The sequence below is a fragment of the Heliangelus exortis genome, chromosome 2 (assembly GCF_036169615.1).
Source record: "Heliangelus exortis chromosome 2, bHelExo1.hap1, whole genome shotgun sequence".
Lineage (NCBI taxonomy): Eukaryota > Metazoa > Chordata > Aves > Apodiformes > Trochilidae > Heliangelus > Heliangelus exortis.
Window position 1 is genome coordinate 100,800,243 of NC_092423.1, and position 14,976 is coordinate 100,815,218.

Sequence of the window (14,976 nt, forward strand, 5' to 3'; positions counted from 1 at the left end):
ACATGTGGCACCTTCTTGACTGAGGTACTAAGTTTGCTACTGCAAGGAGCAAAGATGAACCTCTGGTAAAGATCCCCAGGAAAAAAACCCCTGACACAAGAAAACACAGGGATTTCACACAAGTTGTAATCTACTTGGAGTCTTGCCCCTCTTTTCAACAGGTTAGCTTACTTCTGTATCTCAGGTTCTTCTTGCTTGGTGGTGCCTGAGATGGACAAATGGATAATTCTCAGAAAATTCAGTGTCTGTGTGGACAGCAACAGTTTCCAATTAATTCAGTAACTCAGGACACTGTAACACTCAGCAAAACCTTCCAATTAATTTGCAACTATTTAGGTGGTAGCTGAAGCACAAACCTCCAGTTTTTAGTAGTGGAAGTTGTGAGGGCTGATGGAAATAGAAAACTGACTTCCTTGACTTCAAGAAATAATTCCAGATAATGGCATGGCTGTGCAATGTTATGTCTGGTTGGATGATATGATAAACTTCCCTTTAGCCATTCATGTAGTGTAATTGCACTGGATACTGATTGGAGGCAATCAGTACTGCTGCAGGACTTGCTTTCTCCCCTTCATCTGCAAAGCAATTTTAAATCCCTGTTTTAACAAAGGCAGATCATTTGTGGGGGAGTAAAGTAGGAAAGCAGACCAGTAATAAAAATGATTACTAGTAACTGGTTCTTATTTCTATGTGTAAAATGTGTAGATGATACAATAATTATGAATTGAGTTGTAATTTGTACAAGGGAAAAAGAGGCATGAGTATCCAGTTTAGGTTTGGTACCTCTCTGGGGATCAGTCAAGCAGTGGACAGGGACAATGGGACAATAAATCAGACATAGCAAGGGAGTGCTCATGTATCTTAATGGACTCCAGTGTGCTGAGGATATAAACAGGAATTTACTGGGTTAATGGAAAAAATTGATGAGATAGGTCAAGAACAAACTTACAGGCAAGGCAGAGTCTTCTTTTTTGAACCTCTGGTTTTTTGGCCATTCTTGGGTTTTTGGAAGGACCATAATGGATTCTGAGAAAGAGACCTCATAGGAGAGCTCTTCTGTTACAGAGGGGTTGCCTTTATCTAGTCCACAGTCTAGACAACTATTAGCTGAAAACAAGGGAAATATATATATGAAAGCTGAATGCATGCTTGTGTTCAGTACATAGACATTAAAAATTGAACCAAGATGACAAAAACTTGTGAAAGTAATAAAGAAAATGCTTCAAAAGGGATTTCAGTGTAAACCACAGCATGTTTCTGTTTTGTCTGGAGGAAATCACCCCCTAGAAATAAAATCCCTATTTTAATTTTAGATTATTTAACTTGTTGCTTTTCATCAGAAAATGAAGCTGAAACTTCTTGTTTATCAGAAATTATCAAGTTTTAATACTCCATCCTTCTCTACCCAAGCCAGCAAACTGTTGGCATTTGTCTAATGAACAACTGAAAATAAAAGTTCTTGACAGAAAAATGCTGCTAGTGCCATTCCTTAGGTCACTGTTGACTTATTTACAATAATAAGACATTGTGCATATATTCTATATGCTCACATATTTCTCACAACTGCTAGTTTTAGGTGTGTAGCACCAAAACAGGACTCAATGTACAATCTTTCTGTTTGAAAAACACTATATCTACTGTAATTTCTGGTAGATGTTGTGAAATTAGTTATTGATGTAGTCTAAAATTTAGTCACCTTTTGAAATTAGTGGATGGCAGAGGAAAATTTCTGAAACCAGTACAATCAAGTACAGAAATACCCTATTGTCATGTAGTCCAAAGTATGACAATATGCAGAAGTTCCAGTGTTGCCAGCTTTCATGACTGATCTCTCAGATCTCAGGACAGTTTTATGTTTTCCCCTAAGGTCCAAGACTCAGGCAATTGGAACAGAATCATAAGTGTCATTGGAAGTGAAGTAAAATTTCAGCCCCCAGGACTGCAGAGAAGAGTTTACTAACATGACTCATGTGCATAAACATGCAGGCCCCATGATATATGAATCACTGCATTTGCAGATACAGGGACTTCAACATTTTTTGCAACAACCTTTGTTTTGCAAGCCTAGTATGAAAAAGATAAAGTGTTATCAAGTGGTTTCTGGTTTCTGAACTGTGGCCTTAGATGTTACCTAATGGCCAAACCATTTAAAACGTTTTCCATCTCTCTTTCCATCTGGCACCACAGAGGGTCCATGGTTGCCCATCTGTTCTAGTACAACTGATTGCAGAGCAGAGGTATCAGCTGAGCAGCTTCTGCAACCCAGGAAAGTATCTACGGCATTATATACAAAGGTAAACATCAAGTTTAGAAACTTGGTATCTCCTCAGTTAAGAAATGTTGATGGAAAGAGCTTTCAAAATAAAAGATGGACAATCCCATGGAAGGCTGCTCACAGTTATCCAGACCCTGAGCAGAGCAGAGCTCTCATCTCCATCAGCAATGCCAGTCACTGTCAGGGCAAAGTGTTAAAGGGATGTTCAAAATAACACCATTAGTAGATTAAAATAATGGGGCAGGAACAAAAAAATGATACATTTCTGATGCTACAGTTTCTGCAGTACTGGAGAAGAAATGTTAATATGTATATTTCTTGTAATGATTTGAAACAAGAAAATACACTGCTGACATATTTTGGACAGTATTGTTAGAAATAAATCATACTATTTTAGATTCCTAGCCCTGCAACCATCAGTACATTGTAGGCACTGATGCCTCAAGGGCAACAGTCTGTGTCTGTACAACACTGGCCTTGAATGGGAAACTTTGGTTCCTGCATGACAATAAGCTGACAAGGATTTTAAGCCATACATGCAGCAAGGCCCCAATAAAGGAGAGGGGACTAACCTCTGAACCATGAAAGAATCTTTCTATCATTTTTCTAGGAGGAAGTGAACACTGGTTACATGTTGGCATACTCACAGCTAACTGATTTCCAAACTGGCTTCTGCCCAGGAAGCTGGATACCATTAGAAGGAACTGGTGACACTGGAACTGTCTCAAATGTGGGCTGATAGGCAAGGAAAAATGATCAGACTGCAGTGAAGGTAAACACCTATGGACAGAAACTGCTACAGTTCAGGCAACAGCGAATCATTCTCAGTTTACTCTCTTGCCAAGTTTAAACCTGTTGTGCTTCACCAGAGTACATTTTTCAAAGCAGAGCCCGAGAATTAATCTTCCCCAGGCTGCACAAATTTGGATCATACTGAGGTCAGTAATATTGCAGCTCACTGCAGCTAATGATTCCTGTCCTATATAATGACTGAAATTAGCTAAGTAAATTGCTGTACATAATTGTACTAAGCGAAAGGTCCTTGTCACATTGTAATCCATCTTGATTTTAATAATTTTGCCCACAAATCTTTTTGAGGACTCTTTGACATGTGTCAAACATACACTGCTCCCAAGCACCTGCCATAAACCAGGCTGTTCAACGCCTTTGGGATTTGGGGACCAACAAATTATTAATGGATGGATGTTTTCCATCCTATAACCATAGGTTACATACATTTTATTAATGAACTTTAAAAACGATTTTAGGGGGGAAAAAAAGACCTTTTCAATAGTGATATTGATTTCTTTGCACTCCAGAAATCATTTTACAGTGTGTGAAAACTGGGGCACAGCATGTGTGGCACAGCAGAGAAGGGGCTCCAAAGCCCAGGGTGTGACTTTCAAGAACTATCACCTCGTCTTGGTAGATGAGTTTTGCCTTTGTTCTCAGCAGTTTTGGAACCCATCAAAAGACAAATACGAGTGTTTGTGTGTCCACAGGGCTGTAGCAGCTCACCCCCATGTTCTTGGGTTAAGCAAAACAAAACAAGAAACAGACAAGAATTTTAAAAATGTTCTGAAGGGTACTCAGTGAAAATAACTACAGTGGCCCAAACGAGCCTCGTCTTCTTCTGCTGTCCTTTGTATTCCAGAGAAAGCCTCTGCAGCCCCTCCTTTCTGTAACCTGGAATTTCGCCCCCCTTGAGCCTGCAGGAGCAGCTCCAGCTTTCCAGCTGAACCTGCAGCTGAGGGGCCTGATAAGCCCTCAACAACCGCTCTTTAAATTGCTCTTTCAATTACTAAATCGCCTGTTTACCAACAAGCAGCAATGCCTCAGGGCTGAAATTCTGTCTTCCCTATTTGTAGCCAATGCACAGGAGCAGTATTCAGACTGCTAAAAAATGTCATGTATTTAAAAGACAGCAGCTCTTCCAATTGGAAGCCTGAAATAATGTTGCAGTTGTTTCATTCTGCTTTACCCAGTAAGCTATTTGGGCAACAAAGTCAAATGTAACATGAATAAAGTCCCTCCTGAGAGAGTGTATTCAATGGCCCACTAACTTGATAGCAAACAGGATCTGAGTCACAAGAACTTCCTCTGCCAGAAGACTGTAAGGACCATTGATTTTTTAAAAAGAAGAACTGTAGGATGCTTTTATGATAAAATCCCATAACGTTTACACAAAATAGGACATTAAAAATTGGGATAAATTTCAGGGGGAAGCATGGAAGTGGACGGGATGGTTAAACTTGCCTTAGGAATTTGGCAAAATCAAACATAAAAGTAGCCATCCTGCTGGTTAAGATCCAGATGGACAAATTAATGGTAAACCTTAGCATCTGGCTCATCTCCTTTCACTGCTCTAAATGTCTGACCTGGAGAACAGTACCCAGAATAGATTTACAGTGAATCAAGTTTATTAAGATTAAAAAATCCTCCTCGACTTGTTACACAGGTGAAATCAACAGTGAATCAACATCGCCCCCAGCACTGCCTGCAACACCCGGCGTGTTGCAGGCAGTGGGTATCGAGAATGCTGTTCACTACCAGGGGAACTCAAAAAATGCCATGCTCCTGGTTCCCTTTCCCAGCCTCCACAGGGAATGTGTATAAAGAAGCCTAATCTATATCGTCTTAGTGAAAATCTCTTCTAAAAGGATCAACACCTCTCCCACTTTTTTTTTTTTTTTTTCCCAGATCTTAGGATAATATCATAAAAGAGTGAGAATAAAACCTTTTTAATGCATCAACTTTAAAAACCCATATTGTTTCTTTAGTAAAACATTGGAAACTCATGCTTTCATGAAAGCCCAAGAGTCAAACTTTGTCCTTAACTAAACTGGGACAGCTTTATTCATTTGCCTGAGACTCCAGTGAAGGCAAGACTTCACACATTCTGATTTCTGACTGAAAGTGATTCATTAGATGATTCTCATTACCCAAAATTAAAATGAGGCCAGTGTTTAGTGGCACAATGCACACAGGAATTTCCAATGGGAAGAAGAAACCAGAAGAGCAAGGAAAAGATGGAAATGAAGCAGACAGTTCTTTAGTAGCTGTCCTTATTGTAGAAGATGTAAAAACAAATTATTGGAGCACCTAAGTAACCAAATTCTATTATCAGCTCTTCAGCTAAGGAAAATAAAGGCAAAGGAGGACAGCTTTAAAGCTCAGGTCAGGATACAAGTTGCCCATGCTTCGGTTATGTTCATGTTTCCAAGCACCATCATCACAAATGCCTTTTCATCCAATTAGTGCTGGGTTAGTTAATGATTTTTCTTTGATTAGGACATGATTTTCTCATGCATTGCTCAAGTAAAATGCTCCTAAAACTCTTGGGAAGCCTAGCTGATCACAAGGTACAGAGTTGGGCTGTTAATGACCATGATGCTTCATTTCTTCCCTCCACTAATAAAGTCAGTGTTCCCCACATCTGTACTCTGCTGTTAATTTTTCTAGGCTTTGAGCAGAGCCACTACTAGCAGAGCCAGTAGCTTCTGATGGAAGCAGCAGGGTACAAGCATTAAGGAAAATCAGGCCACTGTGATTAACAAAATATTCAGCTTAAATCTCCATCTGCATGTAATCATGCATCATGCATTAAATCTGCGAGCAGGTCTGTCTTGGGGCAGGCTGCTCCTCTGAGGCAAAGCTCTTGAAGGGGTGAGGTACAAAGTATGGCAGGTGCTGCATTTTGCCCCCAGAGATCATGGCACATTTCCACGGTGTGCAACAGAAAACAACCCAAGAACAAGGAGATACACAACAAACAAAAAAAAAAAAAAGAAACAAGGCTTCATTTCCTTTCATCCCACTTGGGCTGTTGAGTGAACAATCATACCCTGAGGGAATGGACCTCAAAGTGGGATGAGGGAAAAGCACCCTTCACTCCATGTGGGCTTACACGGAGGCTGGGCACCAAACAGTAACAGCAAAACATCTAGAAGGCAGGGGTTTTTTTTCAGAAAAAAAAAAACTAGGCCAAATCTCTTCCCTCACCTCCCCCATGACAACTATTTATGTCTCTTCAGTGGTCCTCTAAATCTCATCTCAGGTGACCCTAGTGAGATAATCACCTTTTCTCTCTCATTAGCCACAGAAGAGAGTAATTAATCCTGTGACCCATCCTTCCAGGCTCCTGCAATACTTAGGTTGTTGGGAAGGGGAGGATTACAGAGTTATGTGAAGCAACCGGAGCTTTTTTGTTATTTGCAAAATGTTCGCTCCTTCCATTCCCAACTAAAAAGCAGGAAGGAGGGGAAAGCAAAACCCATTGCATGACATTTCAAGCAGCCTTTTTGCCAGCCTGTCTTTAGCAGCTGTGCTGAAAAGATTTGCCCCTCCCTGTCCCCTGTTGCTCTGCTTTTTTCACTAGGTTGTTTTTAATGTGGGTCACTTTCCCAAGCTGATTCATCACAGTGATTCACAGACAGCTGTAATGTCATGCCCAAAGAGGCAGCAGAGGATGGGGACAGCTTTGGGTGTTACCTCCCTTACTGAGTCAATCGGGAAACCCTCAGCCTGGGGCAAAACGCCCCCCTAGCAGAGCATCTGTCCCTGAGGAGCTGGTAATTAGGGCGAAGTTTCTAAATTCCATAATAAGCAGCAGAGATAGAAGGGATGGTCAGTGGAAAAGCCCTAGGGGTGTTTGAAACCTTATAAGCTTTTAGAAATCCAATCTGTTCCTCAGCCCATTGGAAGGAGGTGATGGTGTTCTCTGCAGCTGTACTTGTGTATCTGTGCTTGGCATTAGGTAAGACCACTGCATATTTTTAGGGGAAGAAGAATTAGAAGTCTTAGTTACTTTTTGAGGCTTATCTTTTCAGACTTTCACAATGCAGAACTAGTAAGCAGGCCGAATTTCAGAGGAGGTAATTTGAAGGGCAAAGGGTCTGAAGCTCCCAATTCCTTTAGCAAGTGAGAAACGGAAGTAAAGCAGGTCAAAATCAGATCAATGATGTGCCCATCTGTGAGAATGAGCACAATACTTATTTGGCTGATTGAAATTCATTAGGAAATCTAACTTTTATTATATTTTTTAAAAATTAAACATGTTAAGGCTTACAAATACTTGAAATGGGAGAAATGTGCTAATCCAATAAGAAATGCCCTCAGCTTTTTACTCTTCATGTAAACATGCCTGATGGTTTCTCATGCAAGAAAGTCTGCCCACAGGAAACTACTGGATGCTTCTCGATATATCTGTGGGATATGTGCAAAAGTTTCAAAAGAGCCCAGATACTAAAAGTGGACACAAATAAGTTAACACCCTAACCACCATGTCTCAGTAATTTTAATATAACTATGCAACTGCAATTTTGTTGCTCAATTTGTTGTTTTAAATTCATCCAGGATGCCAAGCCTGGAGAAGAAGGCAAGGCAATAGAAAAGGACAAACAAATTTCATAATGCAAAGGAGTTTCTTGGAATTCTGTAATGGCAAGAACATAACATTAAATTTCAAAGGTGAGTTTGTGAGCCTATTGGTGAATCCCATTTAAGATATATGTGACATATGCAAAGTCACGCATGCTGCTTTGAATACTGGACTAATCTCCCCCAGTTGACTGCATTCACTAAAATCAAAACGTGTAGGGACAGGAATTGGTACATTTAGAGCTCTCCTCAGGGAAAAGTGTGAAAAACCACCAGAGACAATGCTCATTTCTGAAGCCATGAAGCAAAATGAACATTTAATAGATTTTCATTTGCTACACAACTGAAATGTAACTGCCAGTGTCCTAGTTGCAATCATGCTGGCAGGTGTTTAATTGTTTATGCATATTTGAACCCCAGTTGCTTCATTAGTGAAGTTTTACTTCACTGCTGAGGCTGCTGAGTAAATAGCAAGTGTCCCCAGAAGCCAACAAAAGTTTGAATAACTGACAAGAGTAACTCGCCAATTTCCCAAAAAGTAAGGGAGTAAATGTTAGTCTTGAAAAGAGATTGCAGGAGGAAGGCTGGCAGCAGATACAACAGGTTAGCTGCAAAACCGTGCACCATCTATTTTATTTGGCTTCTTCCTTTCCTCTCAAAATGTAGTACATACAGCACTAAAAATCAGGAACTTAGTATCAAAAACTGCTACTGGCTGCCTGTACATTGTCAGCAGAATCAGATTCCTGACTCATAGAGAAGCTTTGAAGAACTGCTTGCAAAATGCATAGAAGTTAAGCTCAAAAGAATTTTCTAGGATGCACTGGCTACTTACAGAAGATTCATTGGTGCCAAAGATGTCTCGCACATCCCGGACTGTGTGTTTATTCTTCTTCCTCAGGGTCTGAGTGTAAGTGTTGTACCTCTTCTGTACTGCAGCAGCTTGAGTTCGGGTCAGAGTAGAAAGGAGGGCTTGGCCATCCTCCTCTTCAGCTCCCGAGATCAATGTAGACAAACCCACATCTTGCAGCCATTCTGCCTCCAGCTCCCCTTCTGCAGAGGAAGAGAGTGTTACCAGGCTTGGCATTGGAGGGAGTGGGGGCTAAAGGATGGGAAGTAGCACAGCAGACCACTTTCTTAGCCTTTACCTCAAGGAGACTCCACTTCCAATCTTTCTTAGTCCACACGTGTAAGTTAATTTAGTTTTGTCAACATACTGTCAACTCAATTTGGCAATCTCTGCATAGGAAAAGTTCAGAAGAACAGAAGATGTATTTTTAACCTGTGCATCAACACATTGATGTGAAGGAGGCAGTAGACTGCCTAGCCTGTCACAGCAAGGTTGATAAAACTAGTTTTTCATTCAAGAGCATAAATGTCTTCAGTTACCATTTATACCATGTTGTACCGGATGAAGCGATTTGACAAGTGGAACTTAAACGCTAATTAAAATAAGCAAAAATACTGAAATGGTGTCGACAACAGAATAATGTATTTGCACACTAAGGATGAGATTGGAGACGCCAGAGAGTCAGCTGATAATCAGATACCTAGTAAAGATGACACACTAAGAGAAGTGTGATGTCCATCTAAGCCTCTTTTGGACAAGATGGATAAGAGCCAGGGCCACTCACTAAAGAGCAAGGTTCAGGTAGGGGTAAGTATTCAAGGAGGTCAGGTTGGGGTGGAAGTTGCAGAAATAGCTACCCTTGCATGCTAGGTGTCATCCTGATTTCTGTTAAAGACTGGCTAGCACTCTATATCCTGGGATTCCCTGATATCCTGATGAGTGACTAATACCTTCCTGAATCCTGTTCAGAATTTGTTTCTCAAATGGCAGCTGGCTCCATAGTGGGATTATGTGTGGTGTAAAAAATTTTTTTCTTTCCTCAGATTTCAGCTTGCTGTCCGTTACATTAAATGAATATCCTTGATCACTGTTGGACAAGGAGAATCTCCCAGACTATTGTTTCCAAGTAATTTTAATTTTTTTCATCATTGCCTTTTTATTTGTCCACTTTTAAAGTAAGGAGTCAGAGTCCTTTAAAATTCTCTCTTCACACAGGAGGTTTTGAGGGCCTTCATTTCAATTTTGTCTGTGAACAACCCTAGCTCAACAATGTGCTGTTTGAGACAAGGCAATAACTCCATTCCAGCTTTGACTGAAGAAGAGGTATTAGAAATAAACATGTCAAACAGGAAATGGATTAATTTGCAGCATGTTCTATAGAATAACTAGTCAATGCACTTATTGTTCCTTGTCCAGCACTGGTCCTAATGGCAGGTTGGTATTTCTACTCTCCCTTTATTGCCTCTTCTTGACATCAGAATGCAGGCAGATTGATAGATACCAGTTTGTTTCACTTTGACAGTTAAGATACACACAAAAAAGAAAATTACAGGGCTGGACTGTAGGGCATGTGAAAGAATTTTACACATGTGCCTTCACTGACTTAATTGTTAACTGCCTTGTCTCTTTACAAAGCTCTACAAAATATATCTGCTTCTAAAGCCCTTGTGTTCAATGGGGTCTGGCAAGCCCTATATCCCATGAAAAAGCTTGTCCTCACCCTGATCCTTCCTGTATTCACAGATAAAATGGCAGGCTGCTCCTTTCACACTTCGAACCAATGGTTCTTCTACCATCTTCACTCTTCTTTCTAAAAAAGTATCTTCTCCTTTCCATGTGCCACTGTTCTAGCTGCATCCATTAATGTTCCAGAGGAATCTTAATATATTAATTTCAACACATTCCTTCCACAAACTTGCTTTTCATCAAACTTGGTTTTCATCATGCTTTGAAAAATAGTAAAGCAGACATGAATTGTACCTGCTTACCAGCCACCCTGTGACTTGTTTTCTCTGGCTTTTGCCCTTTTCCTGTTCCAACCACTTGCGAACAATAAACGAAGAAATAATGACAACAACCAGAGTAGTAAACCAGCTACAGAGAATGAATTTCTGCATACAAAAAAAGTCTCAAAAATTTATGACACATAAGTTTAAATAAGGGCTAAAAGAAAAGCATGTTGTTTCAGAAAACATTATTTTTACAGTGGTAGCTACTTATACAGCAAGGTCTTGATACAGTGTTCTATTCTGCTGCACCAGAAGACAAACATAATCAAGAGGGTTCCCTTTGGCTTTTAACACTCTTTTTCTCCGAGTTTTCTGGGAAAAAACACATGCCTTTCTTCGAATTTCAAATGTAACTATAACTAATTCACAGCATCCCAGCCTTGTAACACCAAATGTTAAAGCAGTTTTGAATATCTCTGCCATCTTTCATGTGACTTCCTTTTCCCTATATTCCCATTCTTCGTATCACGCGTTACAATCTGCTTTTCTTTCTTAACCATAGTTACTAATGTCAGAAGAGTAAGTGTGCTCAAGTTTTCTTCTCTCATATGTGATGTGGCAAAACCCAGCACTGTGATTTTGACAGGATCAGTGGAGTCTGGCTGCTATTATCCTTTGGCTTCCTTCTTGAGGACTCTATACCTCTTCCTCTAAAAGATGGTGATGAATATTTGGTTTTATTTTGCCCTAAGGACTTTCACATTGATTTTCAGTTGTCTAGTCCTCAGCAAGGGGTATTATCCTATTAGGAGTTTAATAGAATATTTCCAAGATTTATAATCCTAAAATAAATATAACCTGGAAGCTAACAACTAGGATGAGCCCTCCCTGGTTCTGTGTGGGTGTATACAATATATATGTGTGTTTAAAATAACAGTATGAAGGTAAACGATGCCTGAAGATGCATTTTACCTCACATTTTCATTTTTAATTCATGACAAAGGGGGAGAAAATCAATGTAATATAATGAAATGTAATCAGACAAATGGTGCTACGGCACTGCAGCAGAGTTTGCACTATTTTGAAGATTTAGCTCAGCAGTCTAATGGAAATCTAATGGAAAAGTTTCTGAGAATGTAGAAAATAGCCTCCTGTATTGCCTTGTCATACTAACTTACCTGGCTTGGTAACTCACATACATGTGACATTTCCCTGACCAGGCAGATAAGTCAGGGACATCCAGCTCATGCTGACAATAGTATGAAGGAGACACTGAGATATTCCCTGTTTTCTGGGGTCTCCAAGCTAGAGAGCATGATGAAACTAATTTTCACAGTAAGGACAAACTGGTTGAGGCAAATTGCTATTCTGCTTTTCCATAACAGTAACTGTTAAAGTTCCAATGACACCTCCACCGTTTTTTATTTGAGACCACAGGCCAGCACTTTGGATTTAAGTTGCCAGACCATAACTCCCACGGCAGACCAAGACTTCTGATTAATGGAGGTGGTCTCCTTTTGTTTCTAAGAGAGCACTCTCTGAAACTATTGAGTAGGAGGTAATGCCTGGGGAAACAGTACATGGTTAGAGCTAGATACCACTGTGTTGGATGCATGACTGGTTTAATAAAATAGCACCTTTCCCCCCTTTTCACCCTCTTTCCTGGTAGCAGAGTTAACAACATCCCATTGCACATCAAGGTAAGAAAAATACACTGTCACTCATGCTAATAATTGTATGGAAAGAACACACCAATGTTTTAAAATCTCTTCCTGGAGCAGTAGTTACCAGACCAGTGACCATGATTCCCAAAAGGGTTACAGCAGTTATCACTGGGTCATGACCTCAAAAGAAATTTGGTTTCATCCTGTAGTAACACCTGGTATTTTGTGTTGCACAATATAATGCACTTGTAAGACGGGTCATAACTGGAGAAAAATGAGAATTGCTGTTCTAGATGTTATCAAATCATCTAACACAAAGCTGCATTGCAACAAGGTACTTCAGACTATTGCATGTGTTTCAAAGCACACTATGAGAAAGCAGACAGGGAAACATTAACATAACAGAATGAGGCAGTATTATCTTAAACATAACTAGAACAAATGGCAAATTAATTTTGACAAGTGAGGGGTCTGAATGATGTAGGAAGCTATACGTTCAGGTTTATCTCTAATCTCTCCTTGAATTACATCTAAATTGGGCAATCTCAGGGAAACAGGCCTTTAACAAAATTGTGATAGCACCAAACAATATCTTTAAAACTGCCTTAAGACTTTCATAACTCCTGCATCATCTCCAACTGAAAGCCAGAAAATTGAAAATTCCAGTATTCTGAATTAACTTTATTTTATACATTTTAATTTAGTTTAGTTAATTCTGGAGATGAAGTTTTCAGTCCCTCTCTTTTCTGCATTACCTGTCTTCCTGAAGCACAAATAAAATAAATGCAAAAGCACTTACTTCAGAAGCCAATTACCAGCCCCAGTGCATAAAGAAAATTGAATTATTGTTTCTCTCCAGTGACATTTCAAACATTGACTGTGATGTTCAGAAGCTACAATGATCCTAGACCTAGCCTAGTACTTTTGCTCATACTGGATGACATGAGGGGGGAGATCTGGACATCACCAAACAGATGAGGCAAAGCTAAAGGATGAGGAAGAAGTGGTGACTGTGTGCTCACCATCAGCAGGTTTGAACTCCAAGAGCGTTGCTTCTTCAGCTCCATCTTCACTGCTCTCCTTGATACTCTCCACTTCACACCAGAAATCCTCCATGGAGGTGCTGTCCATGGAGGCCTGTGAGTTGGAACGACTGAATGCAGGAGGAGGTGTTGACTCACTAGAAAGCATCCTGTTAAGTCTTCGACAGCGAGGGAGGGACTTTCTGCAAACAGTAATGGAAAGAGAAATATCTTTCTATGTTCAAGAAGAGCCTGGATGTGGCACTTAGTGCCAAGGTCTAGCTGATGTGGTGGTGTTAAGTCACAGGCTGGACTTGGTGATCCCAGGGGCCCTTTTCAGCCTCAAGGATTCTGTGACTGTTTGATGATGCAAACTGGTACCATGCAGCCAAAGGCTGCAGCTGGGATTGCACCTCTTGACTGTGGGAGTCGTGTGTGTCTGTGACTACCAGGAAGGCAGGGAAGGCAGTGGAGGCAAAATGGACATTTCTGGTGGTTTTCATGATCTCTGTTGCTCACAGAAGTTATGACTGGAAATTTATTTTGCATCTAATAATTTATCTCTTTAATGCCTTTTAGTGTTTTACACTAAAGGGGGGACTCAGGAGATGTAGTTTGTATTTCTCGCACCGTTACCCATCTAACGAGACACTGGAACAGTTTTTTTAACTTTTTTTTTTATTATTTATTTTTAACTTTTTAACAGCCTCAGTTTCTCTTTTATCCCTTCTTGTTTTGTTTATTGGCTGAAATGCTTCAGTGCAAAGTTCTTTTGGGAAAAATAATCAAACTTAGGAACCCCAAAAGATTTTACAAACTCATCTTGGCTCCATTGACTAGGCATATTATAAAGAAAAAAATTAAAAACTTGAAATATTTAAATTCAGAAGAATAATTACATATTCCTTGCAAAACCTTTTAAAAACTATCATTTTTTTCTTAAGTTAAAGTAAATAAAGTCTTTACAAATGTATCTTTGGAATGACATTATATGATCTAGGCCAAACAGAAAGTTTTGATTACAGGTTCAAAAACTAAAATTAACTAAAATTCAAATTTAATGTTATGATTCAATACAGAGATTGAACCAAAAGAAAGACATTTGTTATTTACTTCTTTGTTCTTGACTGTTCCTGCTGTAAATTCTTGCAGCTGAAGGCAGTTACTTGAGTTCATTCAAAATCTTATAAAATACCCACCATGAAAGGTTTGTCTAACGTTCTTCTCTCACATTACTATGTCTGCAATACTGTAAGCAGCTTTTGTAAGTGTAATTACAGTGGCTATAGTAAACAGTAGTAATAAGCACAACAATATTTTTACAAAGGAATTGGGAGGTAATGTAATTAAGGTGGAGAGCTAGGCTACAGGACTTAATGGAAAATTCTGTCATAACATCTCCTGGCCTTCACTTATCTGAATTAATTCAAATGTATTTTCCCTTTCTCTTCCTTTTCTTTATGATATTCATCCTGCCAACAGACCTTTGTTTAAAACCACAGGCACCACTTTTACTCCACCAAGAAAAAAAAAAAAAAAAAAAAAAGACACTTCCTTTTCAGTATTTCCCTCCTTGTAAAAGTTTTTGCAGTGGACGTATAAATAATATATTATTCACTGAAAATAACTAGATGTGCTTTGCACTACTGCTGCAACCTTCTTCACAGCAAAGGGCTTGCTGCTTCCCTGAGGCTCCTGGAGCCTCCTTGCTTCGTCTGGGTGGTCTCAGGCCATTCCTTCTCAGTGAGATCTGAGCCCTCAGTGAGATCTGAGCCCGAGCTTTGGACATTATCAGTGCTTAGAAAGAAGCAAAGCCCAGGACTTTTCCTCTTTTGAA

General features: G+C 39.7%; 1 protein-coding gene across 3 annotated transcripts in view; it reads right to left on the reverse strand.

Annotated features, from left to right (window-relative positions):
* ARHGAP28 (Rho GTPase activating protein 28) overlaps nt 1-14,976 on the reverse strand; it is a 75,386-nt gene that overhangs the window by 19,887 nt on the left and 40,523 nt on the right. For 2 of the 3 annotated variants that reach the window (XM_071737197.1, XM_071737198.1), the window contains exons 2-5: nt 13,140-13,342; nt 8,490-8,707; nt 2,923-3,010; nt 950-1,107 (exon numbers count right to left, since the gene is read on the reverse strand). In XM_071737197.1, the coding sequence (XP_071593298.1) occupies nt 950-1,107; nt 2,923-3,010; nt 8,490-8,707; nt 13,140-13,342 (667 nt within the window). The remainder of the gene's footprint in view (nt 1-949; nt 1,108-2,922; nt 3,011-8,489; nt 8,708-13,139; nt 13,343-14,976) is intronic. The other variant, XM_071737199.1, reaches the window with a different exon arrangement.